The sequence below is a fragment of the Scyliorhinus torazame genome, chromosome 5, assembly GCF_047496885.1.
Source record: "Scyliorhinus torazame isolate Kashiwa2021f chromosome 5, sScyTor2.1, whole genome shotgun sequence".
NCBI classification, from domain to species: domain Eukaryota; kingdom Metazoa; phylum Chordata; class Chondrichthyes; order Carcharhiniformes; family Scyliorhinidae; genus Scyliorhinus; species Scyliorhinus torazame.
This window is the reverse complement of record NC_092711.1, coordinates 256,879,877-256,900,047: the sequence shown is the minus strand read 5'-3', so window position 1 is coordinate 256,900,047 and position 20,171 is coordinate 256,879,877. Positions and strand designations below refer to the sequence as shown.

The 20,171-nt window shown below is 44.7% G+C and overlaps 1 protein-coding gene across 3 annotated transcripts in view; it reads left to right on the top strand.

Moving 5' to 3' along the window:
* The first annotated feature begins 245 nt into the window (after nucleotides 1-245).
* LOC140421067 (protein Shroom4-like) overlaps nucleotides 246-20,171 on the top strand; it is a 196,508-nt gene continuing 176,582 nt past the window's right edge. For 2 of the 3 annotated variants that reach the window (XM_072505411.1, XM_072505407.1), the window contains exon 1: nucleotides 246-471. In XM_072505411.1, the coding sequence (XP_072361512.1) occupies nucleotides 346-471 (126 nt within the window). In that variant the 5' untranslated portion in view covers nucleotides 246-345. The remainder of the gene's footprint in view (nucleotides 472-20,171) is intronic. The other variant, XM_072505408.1, reaches the window with a different exon arrangement.

Below are 20,171 nucleotides of genomic sequence, written 5' to 3'. Positions count from 1 at the left end.
CGTTTGAAACCAGTAACTACACAGACGACATTGGAATTGCAAACAAGTAACGGGTTAAAACCACACACTAACTTCTTAAGAAGTAACAGTGAGCTCCCAAATTCCCATGTCCCGCCCTTGCGCTGCATTGGGTTGATGGTCACTTTTTTGTTTCACGGGCAGAGATGGTTGGCTGGATTGGATGTCAATCTCAGAGGAGACGTTTTGGGGGGGGGGGGGGGGGGGAGGAGGAGATCGTGTGTCAATGTCATTTCCGTAATGGATGAACTGTAGCAGTTAGTGGGGAAGAAGAAAAAAAAATATCAATGGGAATGTGATGGAACTCCGAGTAAGACAGAGAAGATTATGGAGCGGAGCAGAGAGACAGCCAGCATCTACCAACATGTCCATGTGCAGTTGCAAGGAGGAGCTCCATGGGGCTTCACCCTTAAAGGGGGGCTGGAACATGGAGAGTCCCTCAGTATCTCAAAGGTAAAATATTTAAGAAACTAACGCAGCACCCCCCCCCCCCTCCCCTCCCCTCCTCCAAACAGAGAAAGTGTCCATTATTGAGGAAAGAAAAGTGGCAAAGAAGAAGGCTGCTTCATTGTTTGCTCATGGTGATCCATTTCAAAGCGGAGAGAGAAAAAAAGCCCATAAGTTTTTTTAAAAGAAAGTTCAAATCGAAATGCAAAATGCGCATAAATAATCGCGGTCTTAAATGATCAGCGTGCATTCTTAACTCCTCAGCAAATGTTTGCTATTGAAAGAGAATTTGGTGAATGCAGTTTAAATAATATTAGGGAAAAAAAACTTCCTGCCAGAATTGCTAATTTTCTTTTTGTGAAGGATGTGGTGGGAAGGGTTTTATTGACAAAATGTGCTGAGCCTAGAGGATATTTTTCTAAGTTACTTTTTTCTGAGGATGTTTGAAGGACACAGTTCCCATTTTAAAGTTTTTTTTTGCATTTTAAAATAGTGTGAATTTTGCCGGGGTTATTTGCAAAGGGCTTGCTTTTAATTCCACCTTGGGGTGGTGTTTTGTGGCCTGCGGGCAGTGGAAAGGTTTGTTTTGGAGCACGGGGGAACAGAGGCACCAGCAGGAACGGAGGGTTGATGTATTATTTGGGGTCAATGATTAACAGTCCTCTCCAGCAGCGAAACTCGCCCCGAGCTTGTACTCGGCTGCACGGGGGATGTGTGTGGTGCAAATGAAGTACACTGGTACGACGTTGCTTTACTTGTATCACGGGATATACGCAATTCGCTTTTTAATAATTATTTACTGCATTGTTGCTGATTAACCCTCTCTCCCCCACTTAGTAATGTGCAGAAATGCACGGTCCTAGGTTCACTTACTCCAGTGCACTGATTTAAACTGAACAGTTAAGAGCCATTATAACTGTTCTTTTTGTAATTGTCGCCAGGCGACACAGTGTTTACTTCTTGTGGGGGGCACAGGAACAGGAATAGGCCATTCGGCCCCTTGAGCCTCTTCTGCCAATCAATACGGTCATGGCTGATCTGGTTGTGGTCTCAACTCCACTTTCCTGTAGTGTGCCTCATAACCCTTGATTCTATTGTCTGTCAAAAAAGGGCCCAAAGCTCAACTTAGTCATATAGGATTGCAACCGTCTTGTTCAGCTTAAGTCAGTAAGGGCGATGAATGAATGGAGGCGACGGCTAGAGAACCGAGATTGTGCTGGGGCTGAATGAAGGCAATGGCTTTGGACTTCCCAATATTTACTTGGAGGAAATGTATTATTTTCTAGTACTGAGTGTCAGAGAAGCAGTGTGACAAATTAGAAGCAATGAAGGGGTCGAAATGTGATGGTGGTGTGAATTGCTTCCTCGCTTTATGTAAATCAAAGTAACTTTATACAGGGAGGGGGAGTGCAGCGGTATTTCAACTGAACTAATAATCCATAAATCCAGGGTAATTCAGTAAAACAGGGAATTAAAAGTCTGGTTCACTACTGTCCTTTTAGGGGAGAAAATCTGCCATCTTTTTATTCATTCAGGGGACGCGATGCCGCTGGCTCGGCCAGCATTTGTTACTCAGCCCGAATTGCCTTTTAACTGAGCAACTAGCTTGGCCATTTATTTAAGAGTCAACCACATTGCTGTGGGTTTGGAGTCACATATAGACCAGACTAGGTGAGGACATAGTGAACCAAATGGGTTTTTATGACAAACAACAGTGGTTTTATGGTCATCATTAGCCTCTAAATTCCAGATTTTTCAAAAAATTGAATCACCTCTTCAGTGGTGGGATCTGAACCTGGGTCTTCGGAGCATTACTCCGGGTCTCTGGATTACTAGCGCAGCAACAATACCACTACACCACCATGTCCCTTTACCTTGTCTGACCTACTTGTGACTCAAGATCCACAGTAATGGGTTCTTTGAAATTGCCGAAGAAGCCACACAACTCGAGTGCACTGCCCACATCCATGAATGAATGTAAAAAAAAAACCACCTAGTTAAATAAGACTACTGAGTATTGAACATGACTCATTGTAATCTGTTCACTTGCACTACCACACACCCACCTGTATCCACTATTTCTTTGGATAATGGATAAATGACCACTGCTGTACTCTGTTGTTTAGCCGATAACTAATGAATCATGTTTTTTTAAAAGCTAACCTAATAGCAGTGAAAGATCAACACCACAGATTTCATCAGATTATACTTAGTTTGTGACCTGAGAAATTGGAAATTGACTCGAGTTTTCATTAACCTTATGTTGTTACACATGACTGAGAAGTGACACCTTTTCCAATGGTAAAAATCCTCAGTGATGTAATAAGTACCTCTGATATTTGTATTATTGCAAGATAGCTGATACTGGGTCCAATGGCAGCACTCAGTATAACAACTAGATTTGTTGTTGGTCTGGAACTGCCTGTTATCAGCTGCAGCCTTTGCCAATTTCCACTTTTCTGGGTTTTTTCCCCAAAAATATATTGGGTTTCCAGATAAATAGTGGAAAATCACACATGTTGAAATACCCTTTTTGATTAATAGGCATAGTGTTAAGCAGATACGGTGTACTTGGTGAAACAGCAGCAGTGAAACTGTAAGCAGGTAGTTTGCCAAAGGCCTTTTACACTTGGTATAGAATATTTAAGTCCATAAATATATATATATGAGAAAGGACAGGACTAGAAAAATGTTTGCAGTGTATCTGGCTGGTTTCAAAAATAAATATCTCCGGGCAGCATGGTGGCGCAGTGGTTAGCATTGCTGCCTCAAGGCGCTGAGGTCCCAGGTCCGACCCCAGCTCAAGGTCACTGTCCGTGTGGAGTTTGCTCATTCTTCCCGTGTTTGCGTGGGTTTTGACCCCACAACCCAAAGATGTGCAGGGTAGGTGATTGGCCATGCTAAATTGCCCCTTAATTGGGAAAAAATGATTTGGGTACACTAAATTTATTTAAAAAAATCTCCTAATCATACTATCTGCCTCCCTGGATAAACGTTCAACATGTTTTGTCACCCTCAATGCAAATTCATTAATCTGTGCACATTCCTCCTTCTAAGCTTGAGCTTATTTGTATATTTGTGATGACTTGTAATATTACAGGAGTTCAATCATTTTATTCTGTTGAATGCTATCTCCCCTGAGCCCGTTCTTGTCTAAAATCAAACAAACCCAGGCTTTCAATCAGGTTTCAGAGCTCTGATGCCTTAAGCTAGGTATCAGTTCACTTACCTTTTGCAGGTGGCCTCCAATCTGGATATTTTTACCTTGTATAGTGACTGGAGAAATGGAGGAGGGAGATGAAAGTGTGACATTGTAGTTGGTTTGCCCAGGACAGGTAATGGAATATGAGGGGACTCTTGTTAAGGTGCAAGATGCTTCCACCCATGAGCTCAGTTTCAGCCTCAGTCAACATGTCAATGCCATGGATGATGAGTATCTTGTTTGCAAGTGAATGAGATTCTGGAGAGTTTTCTTATTTTCTTTGCCTTGTGCCATTTCTTCCTGCAGTAACCAAAAATGCTTATTTTCAAATTCAGGATTTCTTGCATATAAATTATATTTATTACAGTAAGAAGTCTGACAACACCAGGTTAAAGTCCAACAGGTTTGTTTCGAATCACTAGCTTTCAGAGCACTGCTCCTTCCTCAGTTGAATAGGCAGGAAGGAGCAGTGCTCCGAAAGCTAGTGATTCGAAACAAACCTGTTGGACTTTAACCTGGTGTTGTAAGACTTCTTACTGTGCTCAACCCAGTCCAACGCCGACATCTCCACATTATATTTATTGCAACATGATCACATTTTTAAAAAAAATATATATTTAATTAAATTTTTCAAACAAACATTTTTCCGTTTTTACAACTCAACAAGGGATTATACATTAACTAGTAGAAAACATTATTTAAATAATATAGTGAACTAACAACAAAAACTAAAAAGAAAACAAAATAGCAAAAAACACAGAATAGTGCTTCCCGACCAGAACATGTGTGTGTGGTTCGCCGAGCTTCCCGAGCACCTCCCACAATTGTCCTCCACCCCGAAAAACCTGCTCAGTCTTGCTCCCGTCATATGTGCTCTATGTAGGACCTTAAATTGAATCAGGCTAAGCCTGGCACACGAGGACGAGGAATTTACCCTACTTAGGGCATCAGCCCATAGCCCCCCCTCGATCTCTTCCCCCAGCTCTTCTTCCCATTTTTCCTTCAGCTCCTCTATCATCGCCTCCCCCTCGTCCCTCATCTCCCGGTATATTTCGGACACTTTGCCCTCTCCAACCCATGCCCCCAAAATCACTCTATCTTGGATCCCCTGCGTCGGGAGCTGCGGAAATTCCCTCACCTGTTGCCTCGCAAATGCCCTCATTTGCATATACCGGAAGGCGTTCCCCGGGGGCAACTTATATTTTTCTTCTAGCGCTCCCAGACTTGCAAACGTCCTGTCTACAAACAGGTCTCTCAGCTTCCTAATTCCCGCTCGTTGCCAACACTGGAACCCCCCATCCATCCTCCCTGGGACAAACCTGTGGTTATTCCTTATCGGGGACCACACCAAGGCACCCGTCACTCCCCTGTGTCGCCTCCACTGCCCCCAGATCCTCAAGGTTGCCACCACCACTGGGTTTGCGGTGTACCTTTTCGGGGAGAACGGCAGCGGCGCCATCACCAGCGCTTTTAGGCTCGTTCCCTTACAGGACGCCATCTCCAGCTTCTTCCACGCTGCTCCCTCTTCCTCCCTCATCCACTTACAGACCATCGACACATTGGGGGCCCAATAGTAGTCGCTCAACCTCGGCAGCGCCAGTCCCCCTCTGTCCCAACTGCGCTGCAGGAACCCCCTCTTTACTCTCGGGGTCTTTCCTGCCCACACAAAGCTCGTAATGCTCCTGTCTATTTTTTTTAAAAAAGGTCTTTGTGATCAGAATGGGGAGGCACTGGAACACGAAAAGAAACCTCGGGAGAACCACCATTTTAACTACCTGCACTCTGCCCGCCAGCGACAGCGGCACCATATCCCACCTCTTAAAGTTCTCCTCCATCTGCTCCACCAGTCGCGTCAGGTTAAGTCTATGCAGGGTTCCCCAGTTCCTGGCCACCTGGATCCCCAGGTATCGGAAGTTCCTTTCCACTCTCCTCAGCGGAAGAGCATCTATCCCCCTTCCCTGTTCCCCAGGGTGCATTACAAAAAGCTCGCTCTTCCCCATATTTAGTTTGTATCCCGAGAACTCTCCAAACTCCCTAAGTATCTGCATTACTTCTGGCATCCCCTCTACCGGGTCCGCAACATATAGTAGTAGATCATCTGCGTAGAGCGACACTCGGTGCTCCTCTTCTCCCTCTAAGCACCCCCCTCCATTTCGTAGAATCCCTCAGCGCTCTGGCCAGTGGTTCAATTGCCAACGTGAACAGTAACGGGGACAGTGGACACCCTTGTCTTGTACCCCTATGTAGCCGAAAATACCCCGATCTTTGCCAGTTTGTGACTACGCTTGCCACCGGGGGCCCATATAAGAGTCTGACCCATCTAATAAACCCCTCACAGAATCCAAACCTCTTCAGCACCTCCCACAGGTAGTCCCACTCCACCCTATCGAATGCCTTCTCTGCATCCATCGCCGCCACTATCTCTGCCTCCCCTCCGGTGGGGGCGTCATCATCACCCCCAGCAAACATCGTACATTAACATTCAGTTGTCTCCCCTTTACAAACCCTGTCTGGTCGTCATGCACCACCCCTGGGATGCAATCCTCTATCCTTGTCGCCATCACTTTTGCCAGCAGTTTGGCATCTACATTTAGGAGTGAGATAGGCCTGTATGACCCGCATTGCAGCAGGTCTTTATCTCGTTTCAGGATTAGCGATATCGTCGCCTCCGACATTGTCGGGGGTAGCATCCCCCTTTCCTTAGCCTCATTAAAGGTTCTCGCCAAGAGCGGGGCCAACAGATCCATATACTTCCTGTAGAATTCCACCGGAAACCCGTCTGGTCCTGGGGCCTTCCCTGCCTGCATGTTCCCCAGTCCTTTAATCACCTCATCCACCTCGATTGGCGCCCCCAGACCTGCCACCTCCTGCCCCTTCACCTTCGGGAACCTTAGCTGGTCCAGAAAGTGTAACATTCCTTCTTTTCCCCCCGGGGGTTGGGACTTGTATAGCCGCTCATAGAAGGTCTTGAACACCTCGTTCACTTTCCCTGCCCTCTGCTCCATATTTCCCGTTTCGTCCCTAACTCCCCCGATCTCTCTCGCCGCCATCCTCTTCCGAAGTTGGTGGGCCAACTGCCGGCTCGCCTTTTCCCCATACTCATATTGCATCCCCTGTGCCTTCCTCCACTGTGCCTCTGCCTTTCCCGTGGTCAGCAGATCAAACTCCGTCTGTAGTCTTCGTCTTTCTCTGTATAGCCCTTCGCCTGGGGCCTCCACATATTTTTTTATCCACCCTCAAAATTTCCCCCACTAATCTCTCTCTTTCTTTGCCCTCTTGTTTCCCCTTGTGGGCTCTGATGGAGATCAGCTCTCCTCTAACCACCGCCTTCAGTGCTTCCCATACTACCCCCACCTGAACCTCCCCATCGTCGTTGACCTCCAGGTATCGCTCAATACACCCCCTCACCCTTCCGCAGACCCCCTCGTCCGCCAGTAGTCCCATATCTAGTCGCCAGAGTGGGCGCTGCACCCTTTCCTCCTAGTTCCAAATCCACCCAATGCGGGGTGTGGTCTGAAACGGCTATGGCCGAGTACTCCGTTCCTGCCACTTTCGGGATCAGTGCCCTTCCCAAAACGAAAAAGTCTATCCGGGAGTATACCTTATGGACGTGGGAGAAGAAAGAGAACTCTTTAGCCATCGGCCTGGTGAATCTCCACGGATCCACTCCCCCCATTTGTTCCATAAATCCCTTAAGCACATTGGCCGCTGTCGGCCTTCTCCCGGTCCTAGATCTGGACCGGTCTAGCCCTGGGTCAAGCACTGTGTTAAAATCCCCCCCCCCCCCCCCCCCCATTACCAAATTTCCCACCTCCAGGTCTGGGATACGTCCCAGCATTCGCTTCATGAATCCCGCGTCATCCCAGTTCGGTGCTTATACATTCACCAGCACAACTGCCTCTCCCTGCAGTCTGCCACTCGCCATCACATATCTGCCCCCACTGTCCACCACTATATTCCGAGCCTCGAATGATACACGTTTCCCCACCAATATTGCCACCTCTCTGTTTTTCGCGTCCAACCCTGAGTGGAATACCTGTCCCACCCATCCTTTTCTTAGTCTAACCTGATCCGCCATCAGGTGCGTCTCCTGGAGCATGACTACATCCGCCTTCAGTCTCTTTAAGTGCGCAAACACCTGTGCCCTCTTAATCGGCCCGTTTAAGCCTCTCACATTCCACGTGATCAGCCGGATTGGGGGGCCATTCACCCCCCCCCCCCCCCCCCCTCGTCGACTAGCCATCTCCTCATCCAGATGCCGCGCACCCGTCTGTCCCCCAGGCAGCGCCTTCCCGCCCCGATCACCTCATCTCTTACCAGCTCCCCCTTGCACTCAGCAGCAGCAACCCAGTTAATCCCCCCCCCCTCCCCCGCTAGATCCCCCTCTAGCTTGGTTACTCCCCCCATATTGCTTCCGGAAGTCAGCTAACTCTGGCTGACCTCTGCTTCCCCCGTTCACTCTTTGACCTCCCTGCGTGTGGGGTTCCCTTCCTTCTTGCGCCCGTTTTCCCGCTATAATTTCCATAGCGCGGGAAAATACCTGCGCTTTCCTCTCGGCCCCGCCCCCTATGGCGCAGTTCCCTCATTCCCCTTCCCTGTCCCTTTTTCCACCGGCGCCCACATTTCTTTGTGTCCCCCCCATCGGGGGGCGAGAAATTCCCCATCCAACATTGCTGTACAATAGCCCTCCCCTTTCCCCACTTTACATTCCTGTATCACCACCTCGCTGCTTCTCTCCAAACAGCAAACTCTCAAATCTAGTCCAGTTTCTCTTCTTGAATGAAGGTCCATGCCTCATCCGCCGTCTCGAAGTAGTGGTGCTTGCCCTGATGCATGACCCACAATCGCGCCGGCTGCAGCAACCCAAATTTTATTTTCTTCCTATGGAGCACCGCCTTGGCCCGGTTAAAGCTCGCCCTCCTTCTCGCCACCTCCGCACTCCAGTCCTGATACACGCGTGTCACCGCATTCTCCCATTTACTACTCCGTGCCTTCTTGGCCCAGCTCAGGACCATCTCTCTGTCTGTGTAGCGATGGAACTTCACCACTATTGCTCTTGGTGTTTCACCTGCCTTTGGTCTTCTCACAAGGACCCGGTACGCTTCCTCCACTTCCAGGGGGCCCGTTGGGGCCTCAGCTCCCATTAGCGTGTGGAGCATCGTGCTCACATAAGCCCCAACATCAGCTCCCTCTGCTCCTTCGGGGAGACCTAGAATCCGTAGGTTTTTCCTCCTCGAGCTGTTCTCCAGGGCTTCCAGCCTTTCTATGCACCTCTTGTGTAGTGCCTCGTGTGTCTCCGTTTTTACCACCAGGCCCTGGTATCTCATCTTCATTCTCGGCTGCCTTTGCCTTCACTCCACGGAGCTCCATCGCCTGGACCTTTTGTGTTTCCTTCAGTCCCTCGATTGCCAGTAGCATCGGCGCCAGCACCTCTTTCTTGAGCTCCTCCACACATTGTCGGAGAAACTCCTGCTGGTCTGGGTCCCTTACCATCTGGGCTCCATCCGCCGCCATCTTGCTTCTCCCCTCTCTTCTCTGCCGCTGCTCCAGAGGATCCTTCGCAATCTGGCCACTACCGCTGCTCCTTTCCATACACACCCGGGGGGACTCCTTCCTTCGTCACCCCACACTGGGTTAGGCCGGAAAAAAAATTCCGTTGGGGCTCCCGATAAGAGCCCAAAAGTCCGTTAGAACGGGAGCTGCCGAAACGTGCGGCTTAGCAGTGCATCACCGCAACCGGAAGTCGCAACATGATCACATTTATCCATTGATTGTCCGATAGAAAAATAAGGACACAATTTAAGATTTTAAAATGCAGATTGATTTGGATTTATGCTCCCCTTATACATTTATACCCATAGCTTCTATCCCTGCTTTACCTAAAAACTTGCTGTTCAATCATTCCACTGCATGATCCACACCAACCTGGGCAGTGCCATGGGAGACTGACTAGTTCCTTCCAAATTTTTTAGTTGGCTGATCCTGAATTTTTTTCAACCTTTTTAGAAGAGACATTTATCATGTGTTTTAATGGACCAAGTGCTTTAGAAATCTTTGCTGTTAAGTCAAACTGCTTTCAGGCGCCTCAGCGAAAGCAGTGTAAAGACTTCAAAAAAGAAACATAAAAACTTCCTTTGTGAGGTGAAATAATGCAACCTCTGGCCAAAATATGCCTTTTGGATCGTGTGTGGTTAATGTTACACACAAGAATCTGCACACTTAATAAAGTAAAAAATGCAAGGATTATGAGCCATTTGGATTGCTGATGTGCATGGATTTGTGGCATAGCTAATTATGACCGCTCCTCAAAACTGTAAATCCCATCTTGCAGAAGTAACTAATCTAGTTATTACTATTGTATCTATCGCCCTAGCCTGGTGCAGTTGGATGCTATTACAGGGTAGATGTTTGCTTACCAGGCCCTTTGCACACCCCTCTGGTTAACTAATTACATCTGTTCAATTTTTTAAATTATTTCCTGGGATGTGAGTGTCACTGGCAAGGCCAACATTTGTTGTCCCTAATTGACATTGAGACAGTTGTGGTGAGCCATTGCCTTGAACTGCTGAAGTACATTTGGTGTACATACACCCACAGTGCTGTTAGGGCGGGAGTTCTGGAGTTTTGACTCAGTGAACTGAAGGAACGACAATATAGTTCCAAGATGGTGGTGATCCCATGCGTCTGCTGACCGTCCTAGGTGACTAAGGCCAGAGCCTGAATGTTGAAGAGTTTTGGCATTTTAGAACTACAAGAAGCTAGAAAAAGGTGGTGGGATAGCTCTGATAATTAAAGATGGTATTAGTTGATAATTAAAGATGGTATTAGTTGAGTGCTGAGAGAAGACCCTAGCTTGAAAGAATTAAAGCAGCTTGAATATGAAAGAGAGAAAGAGGAAAAAGAAAGAGAAAGAGAGAGAGAGGAAAAAGAAAGAGAAGAAAGGAAAACAGAAAGAATAGCCCTAGCAGAACAAAAAGCAAGAGAAAGGGAGATTCAGATCAGGGAAAAAGATAAAGAGAGAGTTTGAACTTCAGAAAATGGCCATGAAACATGACAGTCAGTTAAAATTGGCAGACGTAAAGGGAAACGTACAGTTGGTTGATAGTGATGAGGATAGTGAGAAAGAGCGTGATAGTCGAAGGCTTGTTGGGAATCTATTTACATATGTCCAAGCATTGCCAAGGTTTGATGAGAAGGAGGTAGAAACCTTTTTCATTTTGTTTGAGAAGATGGCTAAATGTGGGTATTACTGATTCAAACAAAGCTGGTCGGTAGGGCTAGTGAATTGTTTGCATCACTACCGGAGGAGGTATCTGAGATGTATGAGGAGGTGAAAAAAAATCCATCTTGGTGCATATGAACTAGACAAAGGTTTAGAAATTTAAGGAAAGACTTTGGTCAAACGTACATGGAGTTTGAAAGGATCAAACAGATTAATTCTGATAGGTGGATAAGAGCTTTGAAAATAGACCAAACGTATGAAGCTCTCAGAGAAATTATACTTTTGGTGGAGTTTAAAAATTCAATTCCTTCTGTAGTGAGAACTAGTGTGGAAGAGCAGAAAGTTAAATCTGTGAGATTAGCAGCAGAAATGGCAGATGATTGTAAATTCATTCATAAATCAAAGCTTGGTTTCTGACATCAGTTTCAGCCTGTGAGGGATAGAAACTGGCGACATGAGAAATACTCAAGTGATAAAGGGAAAGGTGATCTGATGGGAGATAATAAGGAGGGTGTATCTCAGATTAAAAAAGAAATCCAGGAGGGTGGAAAAGAAATGAAAAGTTTCAAATGTTTTCACTGTAATAAATTAGGCCATGTAAAGTCACAGTGTTGGTGGTTGAAGAAAAGCACTGGGAAGGCTGATGTGGTAAAACAGGATAAGACAGTAGGGTTTGTTAAAGTGATAAAGGAAAGCCCAAGTGAAGCGAAGGAAGTGCAAAAGATTGTACAGCCTGATCAAGAGTTGATTGATACGAAGGTGCCAGATCTCTTTAAAGAATTTACTTGTGTGGGTAAAGTTTACTCGTGTATCAGGAGGAGCAGGTAAAGAAGTCACAATTTTAAGAGATACGGGAGCTAGTCAATCTTTAATGGTGAGAGATGATGAGTTATGTAGTTTGGGAAGAATGTTGCCAGAAAAGGTGGTAATATGTGGAATTCGGGGTGAGAGGAGTAGTGTTCAATTATATAAGATAAGATTGGGAAGTCCAGTGAAGAGTGGTGAAGTGGTAGTAGGAGTAATAGAGAAACTATCTTGTCCAGCAATACAGTTTATCTTGGGTAATGATATAGCTGGATCGCAGGTGGGAGTGATGCCTACTGTGGTTGATAAGCCAGTGGAAAATTAGACAACTGTAGTGTTGAAGGACGAATATCCTGGGATTTTTCCGGATTGTGTAGTAACAAGGTCGCAAAATCGGGTTAAGACAAGAGGATAAATCAAAGAGTTAAGATGAAGTTCAAGTGCAATTGTCAGAAACCATTTTTGATCAGATGGTTGAAAAAGAACAAGAACAGGTGGAGGATGAGGCGGATATTTTTAGTTCAGGAAAATTGGCGGAGTTGCAACAAAAAGATATAGAAATAAAACCGATGTATCAGAAAGCATACACGGAAGAGGAATCTGATTGTATACCAGAGTGTTATTGCCGTAAAAGTGATGTCTTGATGAGAAAATGGAGACCTTTATATATGCAGGCGGATGAAAAGTGGACAGAAGTTCATCAAGTAGTATTGCCGGTAGGGTATAGAAAAGAGGTGTTGCGAGTTGCACATGAGGTACCAGTGGGAGGTCATTTGGGGATAAGGAAAACTCAAGCTAAAATCCAGAAACATTTTTATTGGCCTGGACTACACAAAGATGTAGTTACATTTTGTCAATCATGTCACACAAGTGACAGGGAAACCTCAAGCAGTGATAAAACCAGAGCCCTTAATACCGATTCCAGCATTTGAGGAACCTTTTACAAGGGTCCTAATTGATTGCGTAGGACCACTTCCTAAAACAAAAAGTGGGAATCAATATCTTTTGACTATAATGGATGTGTCTACTAGGTTTCCAGAGGCCTTTCCAGAACGTAAAATTACAGCTAAAAAGATTGTAGAGGAGTTACTTAAATTCTTTACTAGATATGGACTACCCACAGAAATACAATCGGATCAAGGATCGAATTTTACCTCAAGGTTATTCAAAGAAGTTATGGATAGCTTTGGAAGACAACAATTTAAATCAACTGCGTACCATCCAGAATCACAGGGAGCGTTAGAAAGGTGGCATCAGACATTAAAGACAATGTTGAGGGCTTAGTGTCAAGATTATCCAGAGGATTGGGATAAAGGAATTCCATTCGTACTGTTTGAAATTGGGGATGCACCTAATGAGTCAACCACATTTAGTCCTTTTGAACTAATTTTTGGTCATGAGGTAAGAGAACCACTTAAATTGATTTGAGGAAAAATTGTTGAGTGAGAAATCAGAACTAACATTGTTGGATTACATGTCAAATTTTAGGGAACGATTAAATAGATCAGGTGAATTGGCTATACAACATTTAAAAGTTGCACAAAATGTGATGAAACGGATAGCGAAAAAGAAATCCGAAGTTCGTAGTTTTGCCAGTGGAGATAAAGTTTTACTGTTGTTACCAGTGGTAGGTGAACCTTTAAAAGCAAGGTTTTGTGGACCTTATCAGATTGAAAGGAAATTAAGTGAGGTGAATTATGTGGTTAAAAACGCCGGATAGAAGGAAAACTCACCAAGTGTGTCATGTGAATATGCTTAAAAGATACTTTGAAAGTGAAGGAGAGAAAAAGGACGAGGTTTTAATGATTCTAACTCAAAGTGACGAACCAAATCCAGATGACTGTGAATTTGACATACCTGAAATTAAATTGGAAAACGAGGATGTTCTTAAAAATTGGGATAAATTGCTGCGTAACCTTCCAGCGGAAAAACAAACTGACCTGAAAGAGTTATTGATATCACATGGGCATATTTGTGGAGACCAATTGGGAAGTACTAAAATGGCTATACATGATGAAGATGTGGGAAATGCTGTTCCAATCAAACAACATCCATATAGATTTAACCCTTTAAAATTGGCACAGGTTAACAAAGAGATTGAGATATGCTTCAAAATGGCATAATTGAAGTGGGTTGCAGCCAATGGAGCTCACCCATAGTGATGGTACCTAAACCAGACGGTACCCAACGGTTGTGTGTGGACTATAGAAAGGTTAATGCAGTTACAAGAACGGACTCTTATCCTGTCCCACGTTTGGAGGATTGCATTGAGAAAGTGGGACAATCAGTTTTTATTTCCAAACTGGATTTACTGAAAGGTTACTGGCAGGTACCTTTATCCCAAAGGGCGAAGGAGATTTCAGCTTTTGTGACTCCAGGTGGTATAGCCAATTCAAAGTTATGCCATTTAAAAGTTGCACATGAAAAACACCCCAGCCACATTTCAACGGTAACTAACAAAGTTGTTTCAGGATTACCCAAATGTGCGGTATACATCGAAGATCTGGTAGTTTTCAGCCAGACATGGAAAGAACATTTAAAACATCTGATGGAGTTATTCGATCGACTTCAGGAGGCGGGTTTGGTGGTAAACCAAGCCAAAAGTGAATTTGGAAAAGCCCATGTCACTTTCCTTGAGGAGTTTTCGATACCCTCGGGACGAAGGGAAATAATGCGATTTCTTGGCCTGAGTGGATTTGATCGAACATTTGTGCAAAGGTTTTGTAGCGTGATTGCTCCACTGATGGACTTGCTGAAGAAACGTCAAACATTTCAGTGGACAGCGGAGTTTCAACATGCATTTGACTGCTTGAAAGCTGTGATAACCAATGCTCCTGTGATGGAGAATTTCAAGGGATTCTGTGATCAGATTGAACTAAAGTTTCTGACTTTCAAGAGAAATGCCGAGGCATAGAGAAATGGACAGATAGTGCAAGGACCTTCTTGTTCACGAGACTGTCAGTCGAGAAGGATTTCAGTTGCAGGAAGAAGAACAAAAATGGACTATATTATTGTACCTGTTTGCGTGGTGTTTTTTTAAAACAAAAAAGTATATTTACTGTGTGCATTTCTTAAAGGATAGTGAAAAATGAAATAATCTTGAAGTTGATGGTTTATTTGTTTTTCTTGGGGGGAGGTGTCATGTGAGAGTATCTTTAAGAAATGGGTGTTTACTACTGCAGTGATGTCAGAGTGGGTGGAGCTGGGCTGTCTGTCAGCTTTTTACTTTTGTTTTTGAGCAGGCTACAGGGTGTGTTTTAGTTTTATTTTCAGTGTTGGAGCTGAAGCCAGACCAAGCAGGTGTACTGCTGATCTCTCTGCCATCAAAAGACTATCTCTTGATCATTTGGTGAATTCCGAATTATAAATGTTATCAGTAGTGAATGTAAACCTAATGTGCTTCTGTTGAAAGGTGTTTCTTCTGTCTTCTGATAATCATGGTTGACTTTAATCTACTTGTAGATTGGGAAAATTGTAACCAGAGGTAACCAGGAAGGTGAGTTCATTGAGTGTTTTCATGACAATTGCTTAGATCAGCACATTCTAGAGCCAAACATCCGTATTGAGACAGGATTAACCAGTTGCCTCATTGTAAAGGAGCCTCAGGTCACAGCAATCACAACACGATAACAGTTTGAAATGGTTAATTGTGAATCCATGACGAGCGTTTATTAAAAATATTATTCCTTTCCCAAAGCTACAAAACCAATGTGCAGCGTGGACAGCGCTAGCCCTTAATCCATCTCCTTGCTTGCTCCAAAAATCAATTTATATTCAAATTGAATCAAATCCCCACAAAAGAGATATACTAGATCCAGGTATTACACCTGGTCTTGGGCTTGATCCTACGAATGGCCTCCTCTGTTCCTATTTTCTATGTTGTTTTTAACAAAAAGGCTGAGCTAGTATTTTAAACCTAAATAAAGGTAACAATGAGGATATTAAAGCAGAACTGGCTAAGAATAATTGGGAAACTGGTTTAAAGGGTAGCAGACCTTATGGAGATGTTGCTAAATGCTCTGAAAATATTTATCCCAGTAAGAAAGAAAGGCTTTTTGAGAAGGATGCATCATCGATTGCTAAAGAAATAAGTTAAGAATAGTATCAAATTTAAAGAACACAGTACAAATTTGCAAAGGTCAGAGGATTGCACAGATTTTAAGAACCAGCAAAAATGATTTAAAAAAGTAGAGGCGGAAACCAGAGTATGAAAGAAAGTTAGCTAGTAATATATAAACAGGTAGTAAATGTTTTTACAAGTATTTGAATAGGAAAAAGGTAACTGAAGCTAGTGTTGGTCCCCTAGAGAGTGAGTCTGAAGAATTCATCATGGAAAACCGCTGTAAAGATCAAGAGGAAGGCTCGAGGGCAGGTAGAAGTAGAAACAAGTTGAACCGTGATCTCACAGCCTGCACGTGAGGGATTGGCTGGTGACTGGTAAGTAGTTTTTCTTTTCTTTTCCCTCCGGTGTAATCGTGCGGGGCGCAGAGGTTGCTGAGTGAGTGCTTGCTGAGAAGGGGAGTGAATAACAGGTAAGCTCTTTCTTTCTTTTTCTTTTTTATCTGGAGGGGATGGCAGGGAATGTAGTGCAATGTTCCTCCTGCAGAATGTTTGAGGTGAGTTATGCCGTCGGTGTCCCTGCTGATTTCATCTGTGAGAAGTGCACCCATCTCCAGCTCCTCAGAAACAGCATTAGGGAACTGGAGTGGATGATGAACTTCGGATTATTCGGGAGGCACAGGTGATCATAGATAGAAGCTTCAGGGATGTAGTTACTCCGAAGAAAAAAGATAGATGGGTGACGGTGAGAGGCTCTGGGAGGAAGCAGTCAGGACAGGGATCCTCTGTGGTCGTTCCCCTTAGTAACAGGTATACCGCTTTGGATACTGTTGGGGGGGGGGGGGGGGAGAGGGGACTTACCAGGGGTAAGCCATGGGGTACAGGTCTCTGGCACAGAGTCTGTCCCTGTTGCTCAGAAGGGCAGGGGGGAGAGGAGCAGAGCATTAGTCATTGGAGACTCCGTAGTTAGGGGGATAGATAGGAGATCCTGTGGGAACGTGAGAGACTCGCGGTTGGTGTGTTGCCTCCCAGTTGCCAGGGTCCGTGATGTCTCGGATCGTGTTTTCGGGATCCTTAAGGGATCCTTAAGGGGAGCAGCCCCAAGTCGTGGTCCACATAGGTACCAACGACATGGGTAGGAAAAGGGATAGCGATGTAAGGCAGGAATTCAGGGAGCTAGGGTGGAAACTTAGATCTAGGACAAACCGAGTTATCTCTGGGTTGTTACCCGTGCCACGGGCTAGCGAGATGAGGAATAGGGAGAGAGAGGAGTTGAACACGTGACTACAGGGATGGTGCAGGAGGGAGGGTTTCAGATTTCTGGATAATTGGGGCTCATTCTGGGGTCGGTGGGACCTCTACAAGTGGGATGGTCCACGCCTGGACCAGAGGGGTACCAATATCCTGGGGGGGAAATTTGCTCATGCTCTTTGGGAGGGTTTAAACTAGTTCAGCAGGAGCTTAGAAACCTGAATTGTAGCTCAAGTATACAGGAGGTTGAGAGTAGTGAGGTCATGAGTAAGGTTTCAAAGTTGAAGGAGTGTATCGGCAGGCAGGAAGGTGGTTTAAAGTGTGTCTTCTTCAATGCCAGGAGCATCCGGAATAAGGTGGGTGAACTTGCGGCATGGTGTATAGTGTATAGGAATAGTGCCAGAAGACTGGAGGATAGCAAATATTGCCCCCTTGTTCAAGAAGGGAAGTAGAGACAACCCCGGAAACTATAGACCAGTGAGCCTTACTTCTGTTGTGGGCAAAATCTTGGAAAGGTTTATAAGAGATAGGATGTATAATCATCTAGAAAGGAATAATTTGATTAGAGATAGTCAACACAGTTTTGTGAAGGGTAGGTTGTGCCTCACAAACCTTATTGAGTTCTTTGAGAAGGTGACCAAACAGGTGGATGAGGGTAAAGCAGTTGATGTGGTGTATATGGATTTCAGTAAAGCGTTTGATAAGGTTCCCCACGGTAGTCTACTGCAGAAAATACGGAGGCATAGGATTCAGGGTGATTTAGCAGTTTGGATCAGAAATTGGCTAGCTGGAAGAAGACAAAAGGGTGGTGGTTGATGGGAAATGTTCAGACTGGAGTCCAGTTACTAGTGGTGTACCACAAGGATCTGTTTTGGGGCCACTGCTGTTTGTAATTTTTATAAATGACCTGGAGGAGGGCGTAGAAGGATGGGTGAGTAAATTTGTAGATGACACTAAAGTCGGTGGAGTTGTGGACAGTACGGAAGGATGTTACAAGTTACAGAAGGACATCGATCAGTTGCAGCGCTGGGCTGAGAGGTGGCAAATGGAGTTTAATGCAGAAAAATGTGAGGTGATTCATTTTGGAAGGAATAACAGGAAGACAGAGTACTGGGTTAATGGTAAGATTCTTGGCAGTGTGGATGAGCAGAGAGATCTCGGTGTCCATGTACATAGATCCCTGAAGGTTGCCACCCAGGTTGAGAGGGTTGTTAAGAAGGCGTATGGTGTGTTAGCTTTTATTGGTAGAGGGATTGAGTTCCGGAGCCATGAGGACATGTTGCAGCTGTACAAAACTCTGGTGCGGCCGCATTTGGAGTATTGCGTGCAGTTCTGGTCGCCATATTATAGGAAGGATGTGGAAGCATTGGAAAGGATGCAGAGGAGATTTGCCAGAATGTTGCCTGGTATGGAGGGAAGATCTTATGAGGAAAGGCTGAGGGACTTGAGGCTGTTTTCGTTAGAGAAAAGAAGGTTAAGAGGTGACTTAATTGAGGCATACAAGATGATCAGAGGATTGGATAGGGTGGACAGTGAGAGCCTTTTTCCTCGGATGGTGATGTCTAGCACGAGGGGACATAGCTTTAAATTGAGGGGAGATAGATATGACAGATGTCAGAGGTAGGTTCTTTACTCAGAGTAGTAAGGGCGCGGAATGCCCTGCATGCAACAGTAGTGGACTCGCCAACACTAAGGGCATTCAAATGGTCATTGGATAGACATATGGATGATAAGGGAATAGTGTAGATGGGCTTTAGAATAGTTTCACAGGTTAGCGCAACATCGAGGGCCGAAGGGCCTGTACTGCCCTGTAATGTTCTATGTTCTAAAACAAATCAATGATGGAGACGTTGAACAGGTAATTTGTGTCTGTCTTCACTATAGAGGTCTTAGAAAGTTTCCTAAAGATTCTTGAAAATCAAATCGATAGGGAGAGATGAACTTCCTACAATCACCATTACCGGGGAAAGTGTGTTGTGAAAACGATTAGACCAAAAGGCTGGCAAGTCTCTGAGACTGGATGAGCGGCATCCAAGGGTCGTAAAAGAAGTGGCGGCATAGATAGCCGATGCATTGGTTATGATCTTCCAAAGTCCCTTAGTTTCTGGAGAGGTTCCAGTGGATTGGAAAGTAACTAATGAAAGGAAGGAGGCAGAAAGCAAGAAACTATAGGCCAGTTCGCCCAACATCAGTCATAGAGAAATTGCTAGAATCCATTATTAAGGAGGTTATAGCAGGATACTTAGAGAATCACGATTTGATCAGACAGATCAAAGGAGCAAGCAAGGAGATGGATTAAGGGCTAGCACTGTCCACACTGCACATTGGTTTTGTAGCTTTGGGAAAGGAATAATATTTTTAATAAACGCTCGTCATGGATTCACAATTAACCATTTCAAACTGTTATCGTGTTGTGATTGCTGTGACCTGAGGCTCCTTTACAATGAGGCAACTGGTTAATCCTGTCTCAATACGCATGTTTGGCTCTAGAATGTGCTGATCTCAGAAATTGTCCTGAAAACACTCAATGAACTCACCTTCCTGGCTTTGTAAAAAGGAAATCGTGTTTAACTGATCTATTTTTTCAAAGTCGGATTCAAGATGGATAAAGTTGAACCAATGAATGTGGTGTATTCGGACTTCCAAAAGCCATTTGATAAAGTACCACATCAAAAGTTACTACATAAGATAAGAGCACGGTGTGGCAGAAACATATTAACATGGATAAAGGATTGACTGCCTACAAGGAAGCAGAGTAGGGATAAATGGATCTTTTTCAAACTGGAACTAGTGGAGTGCGGATTCCTCAACTATTTACAATCTATATGAATGTTTTGGATGAAGGGACCAAATGTATAGAAGCTAAATGTGCCAATGACACCAAGATGTGTAAGAATGTAAGATGTGAAGAGGAGGTAGAGAGTCTGCAAGATGATATAGACAGGTTAAGTGTATGAGCAAAACATTAGCGTTGGAGTATAACATGGAAAAATGTAAACTTGTTCATTTTGGTAGGAAGGATAAAAAAGTGATGTACTATTTAAATGGAGAAATATAGCAGAACTTAATGGTACTGAGGGATCTGGGTGTCCTGGTACATAAATCAAATTGTATGAAGCCAGTATGCAGTTACAGCAAGTGATTAGGAAGGGAAGTGGAATGGAATAT